The following is a 24,412-nucleotide window of genomic DNA, read 5'->3' as shown; positions in this document are numbered from 1 at the left end:
AAACAAACTTTGTGAAATTTGTTTTTGGTCAGTTTTGAATTTAAAAAACATTTGACCAGCTCTACTGGACAGGAGGACTGAGGAGATGTAGTGTGCTAAAGGGGTGGAGTCAATATGAGGCGGGATGAGTCAGTGACAGGAAAAGGAAAATATGGGGAGCAAGTAAATGTGGAGGAGGATGAAGAGGGAGTGTAAGTGGGGCTGGAAAGTAGATGGGAGAGAAATAGGAAGGGGCTGGGAGGAGGAAGAGGGAGGCACATAAGAGGGGATGGAGAAGGGCAGGGTGGCAACTCTCCAAGCCTGGTGTCCAGAGACAGTAAGTGAACTTCCCTACGCTGCAGGCCATTTAGGACGCCCACATTTGTGCAGTTTTAAGGTTGAATTTCGAACCTGAAATAATCACATTCCACCAGTGGCTTCTCCCTAATGATTCAGAGCAGAGCACGGGGGAGTTTGCTTTTAATTCCTTGATTTTTGAGGCTATCATCATTGCCTAGTGTTTGATCCATGACTTTTGAACACGTGGGGCAGCTGCACTCAGGTGGTGCTGGCCCCCCCGCAGCACGATGATACCGCCTTTGGTGGGGAGACAGTAAGCAGAGTAAATTTGGTCCTGTCCCTGAGCCGTTCAGCACACGTACAATGGGGTGGGAGGAAAGAGGCGTATTTGGACCCCATCTTTTGGAGCAATAACGCCGGGGGTTGGAGCGGCGGACCGATTGGCGTTGGATTCCTACAACCACCACCACGCGGGACTGTGGTAACCGCGGGGGGAGGTAAAGGTCGGTACTGGGGCGCGGCTCTCTACGGGACCGAACAGCAGCGACGCTCCCCCGGCTGTGGCGACTGGCGAAGGGCAAGGGCAAGGCCAGGGCCAGAACCACGAGGGGGGCCGGGCCAGAGCCAAGACAGACATACACACAGCAGACGCCACGGCCGCCCTGCCCCCCAAGTTCTCGTGAGAGCCGGAGAAGGGGTGGGGCGTCAGCGGGGCAGGCCTGGCCGCTCCTGTGACTGGCGCTGGCGGCCGGAGTCGGAGGCTGTCGCCATTGTGAGTTCTGCAGGCGGAGGCGGCTGGGCCGCCCGCAGCAGGGGTGCGTGGACGGGACGGGAAGCGACGCGACGCGAGCAGGCTCGAGTGAGTAGAGGGCCGAAGAGGTGGCTCGGTGGGTGCGGTTCCCCCCCGTTTGCCTGCGGGGGACACTGACGGAGGCCGGGGCCTGCAGTATCCATCTTGTCTCTGGGCTGTGGCAGCAGCCGCCCTGTCCCCGCCTCCACCACAGTCTGAGGAGCAGGCCCGGCGGGGTCGCGCAGCAATCGGGCTCTCCCTGGCCCGGAGAGAGACAGCCTCTTTCTTCCCCCCCCCATCCCGCCCGCCCTGGGGTGCGGCACGTACCACCAGCCCCGTGGCCCCGGCTCACCGCCTCCGTCGTGGGGACAGTCCGTGCCCCTCAACACCAGCCCAGCCCTCGGTCGGGCCTGGGGAGCAGCGCAGACTCCCTACTTCGAGCGGGAGTGGCCCTGTTTCCTCTCCCGACGGGGGTCGGGGAGTGGCCCCAACTGCCTCCGTGTGCGTCTGGGGAGGAACGTTGACCCCTCATGGCTGGACTGAGTCGTCTGCCTGTCTGTTAACCTGTCCTCTATCTGTGCCAAAGCAGCGGAAGCCCAGTTATCCCGTCTCCCCGTCACTGCCACTAAGGCGAAAGATTTGAGGGAATTGATCATTGCCTTATTGTGGGTCCCACTATGCCGGAGCTGTTCACGCGAGGCAACTTTAGGAAGGGTCATGTGCCAGAGCAAAGGGAACATAAACCATCCATAACACACACTTCTTCCTTCTCCCCCCAAACTCCTGAGGCAGAGGTCTTCTTAAGAGACATAGAAGCAGGGATGCTGGCACCCTGCAGCCTCCCCCCACGAAGTATTCTGCAAGCACACTGGTGGCAGGAAGGAAATGCATATGCACATTTCTGCTATTATGCACTGCTGCAATAGCCCACTGAGGCCCTTTCAGAATTGGGTATGGTAGGGAAGTCCTTAGAGCTCATCTTATCTGCCAAAATGGTTGACTTGGCCTATGGCAGCTTTAGGAGACGGAAGTGTGTTGTCTCCCCTCTCAGCCTGATTCTCTGGCTTCTGATCTTAGCACCCTGTACTGAACTAGCAGCAACCATGATCCTTTTCAGTCCTGCCAAAGCCCAGTGTTCAAAAGACATTAGTAAGGTTTCCCCAAAATCCCAGGAGCTTTAAAAATAATTTCTCTAATTGCCTTATGTTTTTTTAATCTTTAGGGTATGCTTGGGTCAAGTTTTTTCTAGCTGTCATGGGTCCAGAAAAATACTTGAACTTTCTTTCAGTGAAAATCTGAGATTCTCCCCTCATCACATACCTCCAGTAGTCAGGATTTTAAGAATAGGCTAAAATTGGAAAACCCATAAGTATCTCTTCTTTTCCTGTCCCCTTAGCCTTTAGTTCTCCCTGTGGTGGAGCAGAACAATTGTTCTTTGAGCTCTTCAGTTTGGTGTCTCTTTTCTCCTTCCCTTTCTGGAGAGGACTCTGGAGAGGCTCCAAGTTAATGGCAGTCCCTATTAGCTCCATCTCCTCTCCGTGATCTAGTAGACTTTTAAACCTTTTGTACTGTACCCAGAAGCACTGATGGATTGTGAGGGGGTGAGACAGTGGCTTCTTGGCTTGGTAGCACTGGCTAAAGGAGCAATAACCCCATCTTTTCCTCCTTTGCTGCACTTAAGTGTTTAGGAAGCAGTGGAATTTAGAGAAGCTTCAGCCACTGTTATGACAGTCCTAAGTTTGATAATCAGACAGTGGTAAGGTATCTTAAGGGTGATTTTTAATATTTAAGGTACTTTATTATAATAAGGAAAACAGTTACTCATGAAAATCCTCTTTTCATGTGCATTCAGTTGAGACATACCCCATATTTTTCAGAACAGGATATCATAAGGGGACACCACTTTGCCAATTCAGTAGTGGACTTTTATACCATTCATTTAGTTCAGTGGTTCTCAACCTATTTGCCACTGTGGGCCACATATATAGCTCTCTGTGTGTTGTGTGGACATAGCCCACATAGTGTATAAATTTGTGTGTTATCTGTATGGCCCTGAGGATGTCACAGGGGCTGCAGCTGTGTGCTGATTGGGCTGCTAATCTAGTTCCTCATTCATTTTAATATGCAATGATTTTTTTGGATTGTGTGGAGTAAAATCCACAGTAAAATCTGCAGTGGCTCTTCAGCAAAACTGGCTGTCCCAACTTCTGTGCATTTTAGGAGGCTCATCCCAATGGCTGTAGTACAGCCGAGGAGTTTACTTGTAGTGACAGAAGTGTCAAATGCTCCATGCCTTTTCAACTAGTGTGGACTTTGAACTGACCTGGGCAATTGCGGTTTAAGCACTATGCATTCCTTCCTTTGAGACCAGTTTGTAGGTTTCTAAAACAAAGTTCTGGAGAACTAAAACTTAAATTTTGGTGCATGTCTAATTGCTAGCTTTTAAAATACAGTCTACCACATTATTAATTGGCTGAACAATTAAGTAACTTTTTTTTAAAATAAACTGTTGTAGAACCACACATTTACTTTGAATGTTTGCAGTGTAACTGTCTAATCCCTAAGTGTCCAAATGGATTTTAGAATCTGCAAAAGTGTGCTACTTTGAATCCATGCTGAATCCATATTCACTCATTTCTGCCACAGTTGAGATCCCAGGTGGATAAATTGGGTAAGGTCTCAATGCCCCTTGCAGAGTAAAAATCTGAAATGATTGTGAGTTGAGGTTTCCTTTTGAATGCAATTTGTCAAGTAAACAGACAATGCGGTGTAATTTGCAGGTATTGCTGTAGCTAGTAAAATGCTTTAGGGAGTGTGTCAGGGAATAGAGGAATGTTGTCAATCAAGGAAGCCCTATTTAAGCTATATATGGTCAAACCCAGTAATTATACACACAGCTGTCAAAGGAATGTCTTACCAGTGCTAAAATATAATCAGTATATTTTCCCCACACACTTTGTGGAACACAATTATGTAACACATTGTAATGCAAGGGTAATTTGAACATCTAAAGTTATATTTATCACTTATGTAGATGAAGTCCCCTGAGACATAGTTTTGCAGTGGTGTTTTTTTGCCACATGTAAAATTATGGTCAGATTCCTGGTACTAACATTTCTAATTTTTATTGGGTTTAAAACAATCCTTTTAAGTCATGTGTTGGCCCTTAAGGTAATTAAATTGTACTGGTTAATATGAAAATACTCCTAAAGGCTCAGCTACACATGAGGCATTAGGGAAAAGCTATATAGAAAGAATTTGTATTCAAGAATAACTCCATGTCCAGAATAAGAGCATGTGTACACAATGGGAAGAGATATACACTACAGGCTGTGATTTCTAAAGTGCACCTATGTGTCACACACTAACTGGTCTGCAAAGATCCTGCTGGCATGTACTAATAGTTCTCTAGTGTGCTTTAACATAGAACTGTTTGAAACTTATTCTAAACTGTCTTCACATGGAGTTATTCCAGAAAACAGAATTGCTATTAAGTTAACACTACCTTATTCTTGTCTTCCATATGTAGACAAGCCCTAAAGCTCCAGAACTGAAAAATGAAACAATTCCAACTACGAGTTTAATTTTTTTCCAAGTGTTTTAAGCTACCATTCAAAATATTTAGCAGAATCTCGGGAGCCACTGGTTCTGTAATATATTTTTGAGACATTTATTGGGACAAATACAGTATATGTTGCAGGATTTCAGTGTAATTTCTCTACAGAGGACGAGAGTGTGCTACTTTTGCTTGTTCCCCCTAGTGCTTCCCAAACATCAGCTACAACAGTTTCAATTACCACATTAACAACAACAGCAGAGGTTCGCTACTTGGGGTAGGACGATGATAATGGGCCTGATTCTGTACCTTATGCAAGAATGCTAAGTGTGTGTAAAATGTTATCAAATAAGAATAAGTTTCAAGCCCTCATGTATGCCAAAAAAAGCTTTAAAACATGAACTGAAGCCATGTCTACGCTGTGTGTACCATAGTAGGATAGCTATGCCATAATTATGCCAGGATGATCCTATAGTGTAGATACAGCCTATGGTAATAGAAGGGGTTTTTCTGTTACCATAGAAACACTACCTCCCCAAGTGATGGAAGCATTCTTCCATTGACCTAACTGCATCTACGCCAGGGGTTTAGTTGTCATAGCTGCAGTGCTCAGGGTTGTAACTTTTTCATACCCTGAGTGCTATACCTATGTTGATCTAAATTTTAAGCGTAGGCCAGGCCTCAGTGCCCACAGTCTGAAGCTAAAAAGGGCACGAAACAATAGCTAACAATAGCTGCCCACTCATCTGAATTCAGAAGTGTGCTTCAAGGAGAGTGGCATTATGGCAGGGCCATTATGTGGGGGAGGGGTGATAGTGGGCCCTCATGTGGGTTAGTACCCTAGGCAGAGATTTCCTTAATTTGACCCTGATGTGAGTGCAGGTGGTAGTACAGAATGAGGCCCCCTATCTTCCTCTTTCTCTGCACACTTCAGAAGTGTGCTTGTGTCCTTGTTCCTTGCACACATCCCTGACAAAAAAAAACTGACAAAGTTCGTGCAACTTTCATGCTACTTAGGAAACACTATAAGTAAGGATTAGATCCAGAATAGGGGTGGAAAGAGAAAAACAGAAAGAAACTTGCAAAAGGAGGAGAAAGCTGCAGCACTGCAGTAGCAAGGTACATTACTTTGAGACAGTTTCTTAATCCCCTTTCTGGACCTGCAGAATGTGGGTTGCAACACTGATGTACCTTTAGCCTCTTGGCTAGGGAGCACTTTGAATCTTTTCAGTCAGGTGTCTAGCCAACTGAAGTAGCTATGTTGATGCTGCAGATGTAATGCAAGGCTCTGTGACATAGCAAAGTGTGGAGGAAGGAAGTTTAAAAAAGTTTTTAAAAAAGCCTTTTTGCCTTCCTGCCAAAGGAAAGCGTGTGGGTGGATGGACTGACGGAGGGGGAAGAAATCTAAGAAGTGGGGACATGTTAAACCAGGGGTAGATCTGGTGGAAAAATGTGAAAATCCAAAAGGTAATATGACCAAGATCAAGTAGAGAAGCAAATTGCTTAATTTTTTGTTTGATTGCGCTCTGTGTATTTATTAGTAGTCTGCCTCAGTATGCCATATCTAACTAATGCGTTGCACTTATTTGGCATCTCTTATCAAAGGATCACCAAATGATTTATAAACAGGTTGTAGGAAAGTATTATCTTCATTTTACAATAGGAAAGCCAACGTACAAATGTGATGCTGTTTATCTTACAGTCACATAGCAAGTTAGTGGCAGTTCTGGAAAATGTAGATCTTCTGGTTCCCAGGCCTGTTTTTTTTTTTTTTTTTTTTAAATAAAAACACCACACACACACACCACTAGACAAAGCTGCCTACAAAGTATATGAGCAATAAATGTTGATGACAAACATAACAGATTCCCTTTTTTAAAGAAATATAGAATGCAACAACAGATGGGTAACTAACTTTTATCTCACATAGAACACTGAGAATGGAGTCTAAACCTTCAAGGATTCCTCGAAAGATATCTGTTCAACCCTCCAGTTCCTCTTCTTTAAGTGCTAGAACATTGGCCGGAAGCAGAGGAAGCAGTTTAACTGATGCATATCATACAAGAGAATCTTCACTGAGACTGGACTCTGGGTATCAGGTAAGGGCATTTTATATTTGCTTTTAGCAGTAACATTTTCTGTATCTGCCTCTTTGGCCGGATTCTCAACAAGATTAATTTCAAGGGCAATATAAAGAGGAATATAAAAACAAATTTTCACAAAAAAGCCAAACAAGATAAATTTGGGCTTGCTAGTTTTACTATTTTTCTGCACTACTGCTATTGGTACCTAGCACCTTAAATCAGTCACTGGCTGAATAAGGAACATCATTAAATGAGTCCTATGCAGATCCTTTATCTGTTGGGATGGTGATCATAGTATAGGATCCTGAGGGAAGTAAGTTGAAGGCAGAGTAAAATTGCAATCTTCTGGTCTGATAGGGAGATGGGGGACCATAAATTTTAGTATTGCCAGAGAACAGCATTTTAGTTGTGTATAATGGTGTAAAATAATTAGTTGTGTATAATGGTGTAAAATAATGTCTCAACTCTAAAAATGACAGCACAGTTAATGAGCTGTACCTGATCTGTTCTGTTTAACGTTTTGTCCTGTCTGAAGATAGTAATGCCTGCATAAAGATATAAAGGAGTAAGAAGGCTTCAGGCTTCAAGTCATTCTGCTAGCAGAACTAGAATGTCTGCCAAAGAGATAAAAGCATAAGAAGTGCTAACTAAAACATTCTCTGTGAAGGCTGAGTTGTGTTAGAACAGGGTGCCCAACCCACGGCCCACCAGAGCATTTCATAAGGCTCACGGTCTGCTTCAACGCAATATACTAACGGCCGATTCATTAGCGTTTTGTCATGTTTACTTCATTTTAGTTTACACAAGTGTGTAAATAAACAATACTGTACATAGAAACAACTTAGCTAAATATATACAAAACAAGCTGAATTTAAAATATAAATCAATACAGATGACTTTTAATCTTATTAAAATATGTAGAATCTGTTTGGCCCACACAAGATTGCTTAGGTTTATGTGGCACTCCTGTGTAATAAGGTTGGGCACTGCAGGTCTAGAACAAGACTGTCTAGGAAGCTGGAAAATAAAACTTTCTGTTCAGGACTAAACCTGAATATAAGTAGATTTGGAGAAAGTCTTAGATGCAAGATATTGACCAGTGAGTTCTTTCATATTATACTTCAATTAAAGGTTTGATAGTTCAATTTTAATAAGACTCCTATGCTGTTAGAAAAGAGATTCTCTAAATTTCTTTTAGAAAAAAAGTCTTGCAAGTGTAAATATGTACCAAGATTTGTGTGTTAATAGTCATAACTCATTGTTCACAGAAAATACTTCACAGGGGTAGGGAAATGCTTTTTTTAGATGGGGAAACTGACTTACTCGGTGTATAATATCAAGTGTGCTAGAACTGGGACTAGATCCCAAGTCTAACTCCTAGCCTGATGGCCTGTATATTGGATCACACTGCCTAGGTTTGTCTGGTAATCATGAATCAATTTTCTGTGGAAGAGCACTTTTTGACATCTGACCTGGCTTGCATAGGAGTAGTCATTTCTCTATTATCAGCAAACTTGTTGCCACATTTGCTTGGCTTTACTTCTGTTTAATCCTCATTGTCTCGTCTAATGGTTGTTTTAGTGAGTAATTCAAATGGGGAACACATCAGTCCTATTCTTTTCTAGAAAAGGAAATGTGGAGGCATACAGCTGATGTAACCTTCCTTTTAGTTGGTTAAAAATGCTAGCTGTAACTGACAGTATGAAAGTTTATGCCTATCATTTATCCATCTGATGGTGGTTCTATAGCTAAGATTGTTTTCCAGAATGGGCTTAAAATGAGGCATACATCCCTGTTTTCTAAAAGCAGGAGGCTAAATGATGTAAAATTTCTCACTGGATTGCTTTTTGGTGCCCTCTTAATTTTCTGTGTAGTTGCACTTCATATATTTTTAATAAGAAGTTTCTGAATTGGGGCTCTGGATGTTTTTCCTTAAAGTCCTACTTTTCATTAACTCAGACATTACCAAGCTTTATGTAGAGAGGCAGGTAGATCTGATGCAAAGGGTAGGGTTTTTTTCAGAAATTTGATTTAGGGTCCTTTTTACCCATTCATGTTATAACAAAGTTTATGTTGTATACACACACAGTTGATTGATGAGGGGGTTCTGAAAGAGCCTGATACACATAAAACCTTCTCAATTAGCAGCTACACTTCAATTTTTTCCTTGCAACACTGAGGGGGAAAAAAACTGCTATGTAGCTGTTTGCTGACAAAATGTGCTGTGATGAACACTTGCTGCTCCCATATGTGCAGGTTCACTTCCCCTCCCAAATCAATCATTAAAATCCTTGGAAATTAATACACTAACTTTGTGAAATAGATAGATTACTACACACAGCACATTTGACAACAACCCACAAAAGCAAGAAAGTTAAAAGTTTAGCTATCTTGACAGTATATACTGTACTCCACTTACAAGCACACACTTTACTGTTACCAAAACTACCACTACACAACACACTAAATCTGCTTCTCTGCCTACGTATGCCAGCCTATCGTCACCTCCTTCTATACACAACCCTTTACCAAACTCGCCCTCCAATCACAGCTAACTACACTATGAAACATCCACAACTGTTGTTGTCAGGGAGAAATTATCTGGTAAAGGGGCATGTGCAGAAAGTTAAAATGTAAGCAGAATTAGGGTTTTGGTAGGTGTCTGTGATATACAGTAGTTGTGATAATGGAAAGGTGTGTGCCGTAGGTGAAACAGTAGTTTATGTTGTTAGATGACTTAACTTTTTTCTTTTGTTGTTGTGGGTTTGTTGTGTGTATAGCAACCCTGACAACTCAGTGTATACTGTAGCATTTGGAATCCCTAGTTAAGGCTTGGGTCTTTATTGTGCCTGATAATGGTCTATTTCTTAGTCACATGTACTTTATCACAGGAACAGTCCATAAAAAGAACATGAAGACTAAGCCCTGGTCTACACTTACCTGGAGATTCGACAGCAGTCGACAGGAGTTACGCAAACTATGCAGAATAGCTTGTGTAACTCACGTTGACTGCTCTGCTTCCCTTCTGCGTGCTGTCTTCACTGCACTGCGCTGACGGGTACAGTGTTCCCGTGACACAGCGCTACACTACCTGAGTGGGTGGATTTACTCAGTTGACTTCCTAATCAATTGAGCCGGGTCTACACTGACTGCTCAATCGATCCAGAAAGATCGATCTGGCGGTGGCGACTTTGCCATCGTCAGTATAGACATACCCTCAGTTTTTATGTAGTTTTCCACCTTCCTCTCCTCATCTACCTTACCCTAACCCAGAAGTCTTCAAAGTACTCATTTCAGACAACTCTGACCTTTCTTTCAAGTGTCCACAGAAGTTACATTCCTCCTCTACATATCTGTTAAACTGTGTCCAAGGTTTAGAGTTTGTAGTGCAATAGATCTGTCCTATCACTGCTCTTAAGAGGTTGTGGTTTACATTGAAATGGAGGCATTGTCTTATACAGTAGGAACTATGGAAAGAGACAAAAATGTGGTGTGTTATGCTTCATGGTACCTTTTTGGTAACATAGCAGCATTAAGATGCTAAAAATAGAAGCACTCAAACTAATTTTAGTCAGTCTCTCTTGCTCTGAAAGACTACCCACATACAAGAAGGAGGTGGAAGTATTCAGGCTTTTCATTCTTTCCTAATTTGCAGTAGCTTATTTGTGACAGACTCATTTTGCAGAAACTATACAGGCTTATATAGGAAAACTTCTAATTAGTATTAAATATCACAGGTTGAGGGTTAGCACTGGATTTTTCTCACATTTCTTAAGCAAATAGCTTGGGGAAAAAAGCAATGCTTAAGTTATTAAACAGAAATTAAATCCTTCAGATCTTGATTTATAGTTTTAAAATTAACACTGTTGGTGGAGATTAAAATTAATTAATGTTAAATTTTCTTGGGTGTAAACAAGAGAACAGATACTTATTTCAGGTTAGCTGGCTCGGTTTGCCCTAGTCACTTGGGATCTGAATCCATAAGCAATACTGGCTCTGTACCCCAAGAGTTGCAGTTAATCAGAAGTCTGAGTCTGCTCCAACTTTCAAACTAAGGGAGCGGGTCTTTTAGCACAGGCTCCGGCTCTTGGTTTTAGATCCAGAAGTCTAAAGTCAGTCTCTGCAGACAGTCCATCCAGGAGCATTGTGTTACATAAACCATTTATTGTCTTTAGTTTTCCCAGTATTAGATCATTCAAGTTCTCATATATAGCTCAGTAGGGTACAGCCATGTATCTTGCCTATATTCCCATATCTTGTATACATGACTTTCTAGGGATATTGGATGCAGAGGATGACTTAGGCATAAGTTAGAACATTTTCAATGTGTTTATTCATAGTAAGGCCAGAACTCCTGAGTTCTACTGCTTGTTACACCACTGACTCATTACATAGCCTTGGATAAATGAGTACGTCTCACTTCCCCTTAAAATAGGGATGATGCATACTTCTCTACATGTAGTACCATTTCATCAGTATTCATATGGTGCTGTAAAAATGTTAAGATTAATATGATTTGACAGTTTATTTTTAAACAAACTGAGCAAAACTTTAGCAATGACTTAGTCCATTATTGCCCTTTTCCTGGTGAAACTGGAATACCATTCTTGGTTTCCTAGTCACACTCTAGGCCTTGGAATCTAGGGGAAAGTCTAGGCTCCCTGCGAGCAAGAGCTGCTCTTGCTCAAGGGGAGTTGAGCCAGCTGCTGCTCCCCCCAGTTTAAATGGTAATGATTACCATTTAAATGTTTAGACTTTTACATCCCTATTAGAAACAGAGCCAAACTAGCCCTGAGAACAGTTAGGTTCTTCTCTTCTGATGTGTCCTCAGCTGTCTAAGGAATTTTAGGAGCAGATTCTAGTGTTGCTACAAGTACAGATTCCAAGTGACCAGGGCAAACTGAGCCAGCTAATCCTGAATAAGTATTAATAAGTCTAGCCAAATAGGAACAGAATTGACAGATTTTTGTCACTTCAAGATAGAGTCTGAAACCTGACTCTTAAACAAAATATCATTAAGAGCTGTTGCAGTTGCATAATATTTACCTTCAAAATGGGGTGCAGTGTTTTTTAAACAATTGGATACTAGGTAGTGATCTTTGAATAGAATGGAAGAAAATTACAACCACGTTTAAAATTTTTTCTGAAGCCCAAAGAGCACTCATAATTGAAAAAACTTATCTCATAATAGGAAAACTAACTTTCTGAGCCAGAGCAAATCAGAATTGAAAAAATTGCTAGTAAATTTTTAATGGGAGTAGCCAATAACTTTTAGACCATCCATCGGACATAATTTTACACTAGGTACTGTAGTTGTCCCAAGAATATAAATAGATTTTACACTTGGGATTAAATTGGATGTTAACTGCCTATAGGCATGACATGGTTAACAGGCTAAAAGTCCAGTCAAAGATGAATTTGTATCCTCCAATCATCTGAGGAGGAGTGGGAATAATTTGACAATAATAAATGTTCTCTGTAGTGTAATTTCAGTTATGTGATTTAGAATTCTAAAAGAGCATTATAAATGCAAGCTCTTTTGGTTTCTATTATTATACACACCTTCTATAAGTTTTGTGAAACTTGCTAGCAAATATCTTAAATTAACATCACTTTCCTTTCCCACAAATAAGATTTTGTAATTAAAGGGGGAGTTTCTGGGAGCTGTTGTTTTTTGATAAAGGCACTCTGAATTTTGTGCTCCTTTTTAGGAACTACTAAAATCTCACTTTCTTTGTTTAAAAAAGTTATTCTAAAAATCACCTTTTTTATGTAGTCTTCCTGCTTTAATTACTCACCAACCATTCAGTTTGTTTTGGATTGTGTAGTACTTGTGTGAAACTCCAGGGTAGGACTGCTTGTTCAGTACCATAAAGTAAACTCCATGTGCCATTTACACCAGCATTACATGAACATCAGTGGGAACATAAGAGAAACTGCAAATTTTGGTTTTGGTAATGCAACAATTTCTGATTTTTAAAATTTCACACTAAAACTCTAGTATTTCTCATGCTGTACTGAGCCAAAGCCCTTTAAGGGGAATTTTTAAAATTAGGAAAAATAAACTAAGACTTAAAGAACCCTTAAACACACATTCTAATCTTGGAAAACATTTTCTAAGATTTAGCCTTGAAATTGTGGCTTAACTGTTCAAAAGAGAGCGGAATATCCTTTTACAAAACTGTAAATACATCCAGTCTCTGCCTTTAGACAGAGGCCAAGTGTGGAAAATTTCAGTCCCAAATGTAGGTGTTGCCAACCTCAAGTGTTGAAAAAGTCATAGGTTGGATTATGGAGCAGATTAAAAATCATGAGATTTAGAAAACAAAACAGAACTTTCATATTACATTCTGGTTTCTGAGCCATTAGAGTGCATTGGGTTCACATTTTCAAGATTTTGTGTTAAACATGGGAAGTAGAATTCTTTTAAAATGAAAGCAAAAATTCTCAGGTTTTCAGTAGCTGGAGAATAAAGAAAAACATTGCAAGACTTGGCAATGCTGAAAGCGTGATGCTTCAGTGAAAGTTATGAACACAGGTAACTTGGTTGTTTTACAAAACAAAAGAGAGCAGTTGTATTTTAAAGTTGGATAATGCCTGAATTTCCCAGTCATAATAATTTAAGATTTTAAAAACTTAATTTTGGAATTTATGTATTTTAGAAACAATAATTCCTTTTGTGATGAGCTTTTGGAGTATTTTAAAAATCTTAAGCTTCCTATAACCATTGTGGGAGCCGGTTTATTCAAAGTGGATCTTAAAGAAAAGCTAATAACCATTGTTTTTTTCAATATGTAAGACATTAAATTACAGATATCTTTTAGAAGGAGTAACTTAGTAAAAAATTGACATGAGATACTCCAGGTATAGACATGGAATATTAACTCTTAGCATGGTTAATTATATTATATTGTATTATTAATGCATAGTACAGCCCATCTATGAAATAACTTTCGTATTGTGCCTCATTGAAAAAAATGGTTGTCTTTCTATTTAAATAGAATTTCAGATGTAATTAGAAATTGCATTTGATTTCACTCCTACTGAATTTATTGAAAGTTCCCACTTAAGTGATGCTGATGATATGGAACTTCAAGAATGTCAACAACATTAAAACCTTCTCTATACTAGTTGATCAGAGCTCCTAGAGATAAAGATTTTGTAATTTGTGTGTATATATTCAGCTTTTCTTCAGAAATGTGCTGTCCCAATCCTGTTGTTGTTAACTTCCAAAGGCTGCAGTCCGTATTCTGGACAAATAGGATGTGTTGGGAGAGTAGAAATACAAAAGCCAAATTAGTTGCAGCTACTGACATACACTAAACTTTTCCAGCAATTTGAAGAACATTTTGTACAGAAGTTATTCAGCCAGCAGTGTTTTGCAAAGCTCCCTTACAGAACTGTCTCCCATATGCATGCCAAAATAGCTATTTATAATTTCAATGCTGTTGCATAATATCTCTGAGCCACGTACATAAATACCCAACCACTAAATTTTTCCCCCTTAAAGTAACTTCCAGTGGTGATTGTTATATTTTGCTTCCAAACGTCCCTGTGCTTTGTAGGTCTTCTTTGGTATGGGTACATGTAATTGCACTCGAGTTGTGTAGCAGATCTACAAAGTAAAACTTTTCTAATGGAGCTCCCTGAGCAAGGCAGTGGAGAGTCAGGATGCTATCTTTTATAACTTTGTATAATGTATTTTTGGGGACATACCGAAGAGAAGAGAAGTAAGGAGAAGAGAGGCAGCAGCATAGGAAGAAAATGGTTATGTGGCTTGTAAAGAGACAGCAATACTTAACAAAGTGAATTTTATGAAGATGTTATCTGAAATGTTCTTACAGTAACAATGCATTGGTTTACTTTGCTAATAAGCCATCATTACTAGTGCAGTTGACAAACTGTCCTCCCCCGTCCATACTTGTTCCATTTGTTTTGTTAGGACAGGATTTCTTTTAATCAGAAGAGTGCTATGCTGTTATTAACTCTTGAAGATGAACTTCTTTTTGCCATCATCCTCTTCAGTGTTAAGGTGAATTGCAAAGCAAAAACAAATGTCGTTTTGTCCTCAGTGCTACTGCATTGGTGTAGAAAGAGGGTCTGTGCTGTGTCATAAGGGTTTGTTTGTTTGCCTCATTGCTGGAAAATCTGAATTGTGATATCACACAGTAGGAAACCTGAACTTAAAACTTCCTCTTTCCTACCCTCAAATGATGGGAAAGGGGGTGTAGAGACTTCAGCTTTCTTAAACTGAAAGAGTTCTGCAATTTGGAATACAGCTGTGTATGTCATTACTATTCAGGTCCTCCAGCAAAAGGACAAGATCCTTGCTTCTCTCCTTTTAGTACAAAATCCAATAAAAACTTAATGTCAGAGAGGAATCTGAGACAATGGAGAAGAGAGAAGAAACTAATTCTCCATCTCCTCTTCGCCCCCCCAAAAAAACCCTGTAACAAGCAAACAAAGCCCATAAACCTTTGCTTTGCAATTCTTCTTAGGTCTGTGTCCCATATCTTAAGTGCAATTCATTTAAAGATGGAGTGCCTGCTTCAGTTTTGAAATTTCCTGACTTTTGGTGCCACCATCTTAATATGTACTCAAATTTTCAGAGCATGACAAAAAAATGCCATCTTGATTTAGAAGATACATGTAATATGCATGTTATTCTCTAGGAATCCAATCTGTTGCGTAGTGCCAGTAGAGACTGGGGAATTGGAGAAAGGGGAGAAGCTCATGAAACTCCTTGGAAGCTTACTACTTCCTCTCCAACTCGCTACTCGGGGACACTTGATCGTCCATGGTCTGGAAGATTTTTGGGAAGCAGAAGCAGATTGGTGAGCTTTGTTAATATATAAAATATATGGGGAACAGAGATTTCACTGACAAATCTTCCAGGTTGAAAAACCTGCTACTAGGAATCCCTTGCTATGATGTTTAAAATAACTTTAGTAGATTTAGTCAAATTAAGAGTGAAGGAAAGAAGGGGACTGGAATTGTTAACGGACTTTTATACCGCAATTATAAGGAATGACTTGAATTAGATTTGATTTAGGTTAGTTTACAAATAGTTAAATATAAATTTGAAGGGGGACATAGCTCTGCAAATCCTCTATTTTAAAATTAAAGGAGTTGTATGCATAATGGGGGGAAGACGGGGTGTTACTATAATCTTAAATGCATATTGTGGCCCCACACACATGGCCGAGCTAACACTATGGCGTTCCCATGACTCCTTTCTTCCTTGGGGTGAGGCAGCAGTTTTTAGAGTTAAGATGAATAGGGGGAAACTCTTGCTTTAGGCTGCCTGCTGACTCAGACAGTCATCTGTTACACCCTGATCATGTTTTCAAGTTACTTTGATCCTCATGGTTGCGTACTTTTAAAATGGAAGCTGAAATTTTAATAGTGTGACTCTAGGAGCTGGGGCCTAAAGAGTCTGCTTTAATCTGGTCCTGATCTCCCCCACAAAATTGAAGCTTGCTATTTATGACTTCTTGTACACAGCACTGAAGTCAACAAACTTTTTTTTTTTTAAATTAGTAGTCAGACAGGTAACTGGGCAAGCCATGGAAAGGTCTGTGGCCTCTTAAAATGGGGAGATATTTGGAAACTTCACCAAGAGAGAACTTACAGTTTAAACAGGGTGTTTGTTTTCTTAAACCTATTTAAAAGGTGAAGGTAGTCAGTGTGAGAAAACAAATAGTGTGGGGCTGCCAATCTTCAAGAGAAATCATGGTGAAAGACTGTATGTGTAGTTGAAGTGCAAGCTGTGCCTTTGCTTATAAAAGGCCTGTGCCTGTAGTGAGTAGGCACTGCAGGCTTTTTAGACGTACATTTTTTCTTGTTAAAATTCAATTTTTTCCCTAAAGTGACTTTTGAGTTCTAGTGCAAAGGAATGTTGCACCACGCAGCATTTCTTGAAATTGTTGCTTTTAGGGTAGCTTCAGTGAGCAATATGGATGATTCAGTATGATTGTTCAACAGGATAATGAGTCCTGTTTTTGTACTTGGTTTGGGAAACTAGTTTCTACATCTGGCTGTCTTTTATGGCAGGGAGGGAGGGAGGGAGGGAGGGAGGTGTAAAAAACAAGCTTTTCCCTAACTCCAATTGAATCACAGTTAAAATTTATTTGTAGGGAGAGTCTGCAGCAATAGGACAGGAAGGTAAAGTATTAAGGCAAGTTGTAACTGGCTGACACATGAGGTTATTCTGGTTACACATCTTAGAAAACTATACACACATGCCTTCATATTTCCTCAGGGCTAATAATTTTATAATTCTATCTTTTAATTCGTGTTAGCAACTAGCAATAAATTGTGCTGATTGTATAACTTGTAGATTAGTATTATGACTAGAAGAAGTTATTATAATAAACATTTTGTCCATGCTCTCTCCCTTTTCAGAGGCAAGAGATTTAACTCCTAGCCCAAACCTATAACTTTAGGTTGCTAAAACAGATTATATATATTTTCCCCAAATTATTCTATCAAGAACATTAATAAAATCTGATCATTAAAACAAAGAATTGATCAGTTCATAATGTTTACTGTGTCTCTTCAAACATGTAGACAATATGAAAAAAAATCATTCCTTAATGTAGTCAAACATGGCTTAGTGACAGTGTTCTGCATATCAGAGGAAAAATACTTTTCAGTGTTACAAAAGAGGAAGAGAGTTTCTTAAGAAAAACTGATTAAACCCTGGGGTTGGAAGGAGCGGCTGTGGCGAAGGAGCAGCTAATCAAGGCTACAGGCATAAGTCCTAAAATACAGCTAAAGGTCTATTTTTACTAAGTCCTTTTAACTTTAAAAAACAAAAACAAATAAAAACAAAAAACAAAACAACAGATGCTTACTTTGATGTAAGTTATTTGCTTCTCTATGGCACTCATCATAGCATCTGGTTTCCATACTGTTTTTATAATCGAATTAGTCAGTGCAGATTAGTAAAGCCAGCAAGACAATCTGGTTCTGTCATATACAGGTAGGTACATCTTATGTTAAAGCTTGCTTTACAGATAAAAAGCTTAAGCGAAACTACTTTCCATAATTTTTTTTTTTTTTTTTTTAAACAGTCTACATCCTCCTCCTCTCCTTTTTCATCTACTTGGTATGGTGAATCTGAGAGAACTCAGGGAGCGTACTCAAGACTACAGAACCAGCAGCGGGATAGTGATTCAAAGAGACCTAAGCTTTCCTATACATCTACCTCTTCTGCGAGAAGTAATGGCTTAAATGCAGTTTCAGGTAAGATGTATTGCTAGTGCTAAATAATATGTATGAGATGTAGTTCTGAACAGCAAGCTTCTACCAACTTATAAATACGTGCTGATAAATATTGTGTGGCTTTAAATACTTAGATATTCAAAATACACTTTAAACCCAGTAGAAACAAAGTGTTTTCAAAATTTTGGTATCCTTATCAGTGTCTAGGAAAATATTAACTCAATTATCTGAAGAGACTACTGTATTAAAGTCACTTATTTTAGTAGAAAACATTCCTATAATTTTACATTTAAAGATAAATGAAGTGACTAAAAGATAACCAAATGTCAGATTCCTAAGGAAGAAAGTCTGCAGTTGTTTACTGATGCAGTTTGGCACTAAACTTAATCAAATTTAACAGGTATCAGAGAGCAGCAGGGCATGTAGGAGCAAATTCTTCCCTGTATCCTAGCTCTGCTTTTCATACAGCCCTGAGGACCCCAGCTGGCCAAAGTACTATGGGTAGGGGTGGTGCTAGCAGCAGTCATCTTTTTTAGCATGGGCTAAAGGTAGCCATCTCTTCACTGGACAACAGAGCTTTCAAACCAATATTAGTTATCAGTGGTAGGATTTTAGACTCTTGAGAGAGAGAATTCTTAATGCTGGAATTATGGTTGTAAATTCATATCTAGAATGTGTGCCCATGGAATGGGCATAGAATTTAATACTCAATTTAAGTGTAGAAGCTAGGAAACTAAAGTTGAGTAAATTTTTTTTTAAAATAATTGGAAAGTTATGAAAATACCTCAACCAAGTGTGCTCTTGTAACCCTATCCTCACACTACTCAAAGTGTTTACATATCCTCTTCAGAACTGATTATGAATTGCATGCTACACAGTATCCTACTAGAGATTAATAAGCTTACCCTCAAATCATAATAGTACACCTATGCCATTGATTCTTCTATTCACTGTATGTTGAGACAACTGCAATACTAAGAGTCCTCCTCTTACTCTTCATATAAAGGCTAATTTGAAATGTGGTTTATCTTATCTTCCCAATGTACTTCCCTCATGTCAGAGATTCATTTTAAAATCATGTATATTCCCTTTTGCTGTCTTCAGTGGTTTGGTTCCCAGCGCTATAGAAATATTATATTCTGCCTACATGCAAGGTTATACAACTTAATCTGTGTAATCCAAGATGAATGTGATTTAAGGTGGCTTCAGCCACAAGTGAGAAGCTATAGTATGGATTTTAAGAAGGCCCCAGGCACAAGTGAGAAGATATAGCATGGATTTTAAGAAGGCCATAGAAACCAGGGGTCCTGGTTAAACCACCAAGGTATCAGAGGTTTGATGTATCACACTTACCTTAGGCTAGGCTAGGATATTATAGAGTAATGGGGCAGAGTTAAATTTGCTCACAGTACTTTGGTTGTTTTGCCATACTTTCCAGTATTTTAGAATTGTATGTCTGGGTAGGGTTGTTATAAGCTTAAATTTAAGAAAAATCCAGTGTTAAACATAACGTGTTGTGTTAAAACTTTCTTCTTTGCAAATACTGATCTGTATATGTTATCTTATGTTCAGCTAAACACTCTTCAGAATCAGAGAATAACACTGGCATTTTAACAAATTATTAGATTCCACTACCTTTCTCCCCACGTCCACTTTGATATTACGTTGTGTATTTAGTACAACTTATGGCATCACTGACCATTAAGTGATTATAGATTCTGATGTTACTTAAAGCCAGATCTTAAACCCTTTACGCATAGAAACTTCCATTGTAATCTGACGTTTTGTCGCAGGATTGAGATTACTACTACGCTGACTTGCTTTCAGATGAATGAGCTGGTGCCTTCATTTGAAAACCCCAAACTGGCACCATAAAACATAAAATTCAGAAGGCAAGGCTCCTTTTGTACTGTGGTGATGCTCCAATATTCGGTGTATTTACTGAAATAGCTACTTATAACAAAGCAACATTAAATGTCTAAGGAATCTTTTCCTGGATCCTTGCTTTTTTTGAATTTGGCTGGTCCTCAGACTGAAGTAATGTGTGTTATTAAATTGTATTTCATTTAAAGATAGTATAACCAATTTTTAACAGAATCACTGAAGAGCACATTTATGTTCTTACCAAATCTGAAATATCTATCTCCTGCTTAGAGGTACTGGAATGGTTACCAAAAAGAAACAAAAACAAAAAAAAACCACTTGCCATTTGAAAACAAAAAACTGAATTCTTCTTGTATTGTGAGCAAGAGCAGTTGAATTTTTTTTAAAAAAAACTGTTCATGGGCCGAGAATAACCGTGGAATATGCTGTCCTGGGAAAACAAGTTTTAAGAAGCCCCTTTGAACTGGAAACTCACTGAGCATCACTGGAATTCTATTGTAATATATTGCAAGTCAGATATTTGAGTAAAACTAGTATTGATATTTTTGTGATACTGCAATCTCTAAACAGTAGGATTTATACAGAGTTCTCTTGTTTTTAGATTCCTCATGGAGGTATAATCAAGTTCCTAGATCTTCATCAGTGGTACTCAGTTCACTGGGAACTGAGCTAGTGAGAGAGAGGAGAGAGCTAGAAAGGAGAACAGATCCATCTGTTAGTAGTCTTGTGGATTATAGTCACAGGAATGGTGACTTTACATCTTCAGCATGTATGTATTATGCAGCTGAAATTTTGCAAATGCATAGGTCATGTGTTTAACTTTTTGTTTGTTATTCCTTTAATGTTTCGTATGTCACATGTAAAATCTAACAAATCTACTTAAATTAATTTTTTATAGCCTGTTGGTCCTCTTAACTCAATTGGCCAAACGTGGATAAGAGTTGAACTTACTCTCCAATTTAACTGCTGAACAGTTATCTTTGGCTAGATCCTGGTTTGAAAATGACTCCTACGCATTTAGGGGTAGATACAGTGGCAATATACATCAAGTGGCAGGGATTTGTTGAACTAAGCTTTGTGTTAAGTCAAACATTATATTGCCTTGATGTGAATTTTCAGCAAGTCTCTCTGCTCCCTCAACTTCTCAGCCTGTTTTCCAATGACAGATTTGTTTAACTTCTTGAGTGTTCATTGGTGGATGGAAAGTAGGTATAAACTAGGTTATTTAATTAATAGATATATATATGCTCTGTCCCTCTTTCCCAATTGGTCTCTTGCCCGAGAGTGGATCAGCTCAAATCTCACACATGTAGCCCATTTACCTGCCAAGAAATTTCTACCGTGCACCTTTGCAAGAATAGAATGTGTACAGAAAACAAATGCAGAGCTATAATTACAAGTGAGTAGCTGTTGGAGAGTGGAGTGCATACCTAACCACACTGAAAGACTTACTTATAACGGCAGAGGGCTTCATAAAAAACATAACAAAGACTAATACATTTTTGGGGTTCAAAGCAATCTTTGTACTTGAGTATTAACTAGTGAGTATTTAACAGACCACATAATCCTCATGTCAGGGTTTCTGGTCTGCCTTTCATACCTTCTTCCTATTTAAGTTGTCGCCTTGTAGAGCTGCCCTACCTATCCAAGGAAGGCTCCTTGCTTATCCTTATCTCACCCAGTTCACAGGTGCTTTAATACAAAACTCTGCAGGGTCCCCAGTCTCATGGGTATGGGAAAATAAAGGGAAAAGGGAAAATGTAAGCCCTGATTCTGCATTGTGATCTGGTTGATCAGTCTGCTGCACCTCTGCACAGAGATCCATTCAAGTCAGTGGGGCTTCCTGACCATACAGATCACAATGCAAGATTGGGGTGCCTCAGTGCCTAAGGAAAGTATGTCTACCTCCCTGCTAGTGGTAGCCTAGCATTTAAATAATGTAGAAAGCTTGTTATAGCCTCAGTTGCTCAAGGAGAGCCATTCAGAAGGATTCGTTCACCTGTGCAGAGCTATTTTCTTCAATTGGACTCTGCCTGTTCAGTTCTCCTTCCAGTTTCAGGGCCTGTGTATGACTGGAGTTCAAGTATGCTAATGATGCAGTGGATTATAACGCTAGAATATACAGGGAAACATTTGACTCCAGTTATAGTATTCAGTTTTTAAAAAACAAGGAAACAAAGCAGTTTCTCTCCTTACCTGGTTGCTTAGCTGTTCCTGCTTTTTCCTTTTTAAAAAGATTACTTTTCTCCCAACCTTTTTCCCTAAGGAAGGAGACTTTCTTCTGCTACAGCAGCTGGTCTTTTGGGGCTCAGACATAAGACAGGAACCCAGGTTCAACTGCTGTAATATCAAAGAAGTTGCCCTGGGAGTTAAATCCATATGGTGGCTGCACCCTGAAAACAAGCTGCAGGTTCTAAAGCATCCACAGATGCAGCAGATGGATAATAAAACACACACAAAAAAGGGCTACAAATTAGAGGGTTCAAGAATAACATTCTAATTGGCTGGCTGGTTCAGATGACTGTATTAAACCAATTGACATCTGGATAGCAAACTGAGCAACTGAGAGCAATAATGCTAAATGATTAGTCATATGACCCTGTCTGAGCCAATTGGATGGTTGGTTGAGCCATTGAACAGTGTGATAGATTCTAAAGTGTCAGAGTTTTTTAATGAAAGCTAGTGTTAGTAATGCACTGCTGAGTAACAATTAATCTTAGTATAACTGTTTGTTTTTTTTACAGGGGAAATATTGAAATTGTAATTTTTTTTTACAATATTTGAGTTATTTGAGCACTTAATTAAAACAAGATGATCTCTCTTTTCACTGCATCTAATTATCATATTCATATTGAAGTTGTAGTACATTTTAAGATCTCTACTAAACTGAGTCAGTAGAGGCCACATAACCTTTTGAATAGTTTTTTGAAACTACAGCTTATGTTATAAATTGTATCTATTGTTTTCAGGTGTAGTTGGGATTAAGCATTCTACAAAGCTGTTAAACTAACTTTTTTAATACTGTACCTGGAATAGTAAAGTAACTATATCAGAATGCCTTTATTTTAGGAGAAGGGGAAAGATGCTTTATCTAAAAATTTTGCATTCTAGACATTTTAATGACTGTTACATTTTGATAGATATTAGATATTAAATTAATGTTTATTAATTTGATCATTCTATACAAGGAAAGCTGCATCATAATATGATAGTTTGAAAAAAATATATAATATAAAGATTGTGCGGTGTGTGCATCTGCTATTGACTTAATGAACTGGTTTCAGTTTATCTGGAATTTTAATAATGTAACCCTGTTCACTAAGAGAACAATATTCCATTTAGACTGTCTACAGCCAACTTGCCAACCTTTAAAGTCTTTAAAAGTGAGTACAATATAACCCTAGACTCATTGTAATTCAGTTGGATAATGTTTAAATGTCTGTACATTTTGTCTCTCTCCAATTGTTCCTGGTAGATCTTCAAGACAGACCTGCCTCTTCATATGCACAGGGAGCAAGACCAAAAGATAATTCATTGAGCACTTTGAGGCTGAATACATCCATGAACCGCCAGTTGCCTTCTGAACATGAGTCATCTTTCTTCTCCAGAGACTCCACCAGGAGCTCTTCAAGATCTAACTATTCTGCAAGGGAAATGGAATCTTCCCAAAGGAATATACAGCCAGAGTTTACCCACATTGCCATTAGAGATGAAACTCCTTCCACAAGCAGTACTGAAAGAGTTGTGTCTCAGAGGTCACTCAGTGAGCCTCCAGCAGATACTGAAGGAAGGCGTACAACTAGACAATTACTGTCTCGTTTAGCCTCTAGTATGTCATCTACATTTTTCTCACGAAGGTCTAGCCAAGACTCATTAAATACAAGATCATCAGATTCTGAAGATTCATGTGTTGTCCCAAGAGTTCAAACTTCTACTCAATCTAGCACTAATGCAAGTGCACGTCCTGAAGTTCCAGGCAATCAGACACCTGAAGCTTCTCAGGGATTTAGCTTTCTTAGACGAAGATGGGGTTTATCAGGTGTTTCACAGAATCATAGCTCTGATTCAGATGTTGAAAGTTACAGACAAGAGTCTGAAAGTAGAAATACAGGATCCTGGTTATCATCATCTCTAAGAAATAGATGTACACCTCTGTTCTCCAGAAGAAGGCGAGAAGGAAGAGATGAATCTGCAAGAACCTCTACCTCTGACACATCTGCTAGATCACTACACCTTTTTAGGAGAAGAGAATCTAGTGAAGAGACTCTTCTTGAAGCACAGAGCAGCTCCCATGGGGCTGCTGCCAATAGACCACCAACACCTGCAGTATCTAGCAGTGCTACAGTTACTGCTTCCACACCAGATTCAACTCATAGTAGAAGAAATTCTGGAATATCCGGAATTCTTCCTGGTTCTTTATTCCGGTTTGCAATGCCCCCAGCATTAGGGAACAGCCTATCTGACAACGTTATGATAACGGTAGATATTATTCCCTCTGGTTGGAATCAACCTGATGGAGAAGAAAGTGATAAGTCTAAAATATTACCTTCAAGAGATCCTGAAAGACTCCAGAAAATTAAAGAGAGGTAAATC

The 24,412-nt window shown here is 39.3% G+C and overlaps 1 protein-coding gene across 6 annotated transcripts in view; it reads left to right on the top strand.

Annotated features, from left to right (window-relative positions):
- The first annotated feature begins 484 nt into the window (after positions 1–484).
- The window catches only part of MARCHF7 (membrane associated ring-CH-type finger 7), a 32,833-nt gene continuing 8,905 nt past the window's right edge, over positions 485–24,412 (top strand). Inside the window, exons 1-6 of one of the 6 annotated variants that reach the window (XM_067549385.1) lie at positions 485–1,138; positions 6,556–6,724; positions 15,382–15,543; positions 17,785–17,956; positions 20,421–20,588; positions 23,295–24,405. In XM_067549385.1, the coding sequence (XP_067405486.1) occupies positions 6,566–6,724; positions 15,382–15,543; positions 17,785–17,956; positions 20,421–20,588; positions 23,295–24,405 (1,772 nt within the window). In that variant the 5' untranslated portion in view covers positions 485–1,138; positions 6,556–6,565. The remainder of the gene's footprint in view (positions 1,139–6,555; positions 6,725–15,381; positions 15,544–17,784; positions 17,957–20,420; positions 20,589–23,294; positions 24,406–24,412) is intronic. The other 5 variants (XM_067549386.1, XM_067549384.1, XM_067549389.1 and 2 more) reach the window with 5 other exon arrangements.

This window comes from Emydura macquarii, unplaced genomic scaffold, assembly GCF_026122565.2.
Source record: "Emydura macquarii macquarii isolate MOO-44397 ecotype Brisbane River unplaced genomic scaffold, CSIRO-AGI_Emac_v2 contig_1253, whole genome shotgun sequence".
NCBI classification, from domain to species: Eukaryota; Metazoa; Chordata; order Testudines; family Chelidae; genus Emydura; species Emydura macquarii.
Note: the sequence above shows the minus strand (reverse complement) of the source record. Positions and strands in the feature narration are given on the sequence as shown.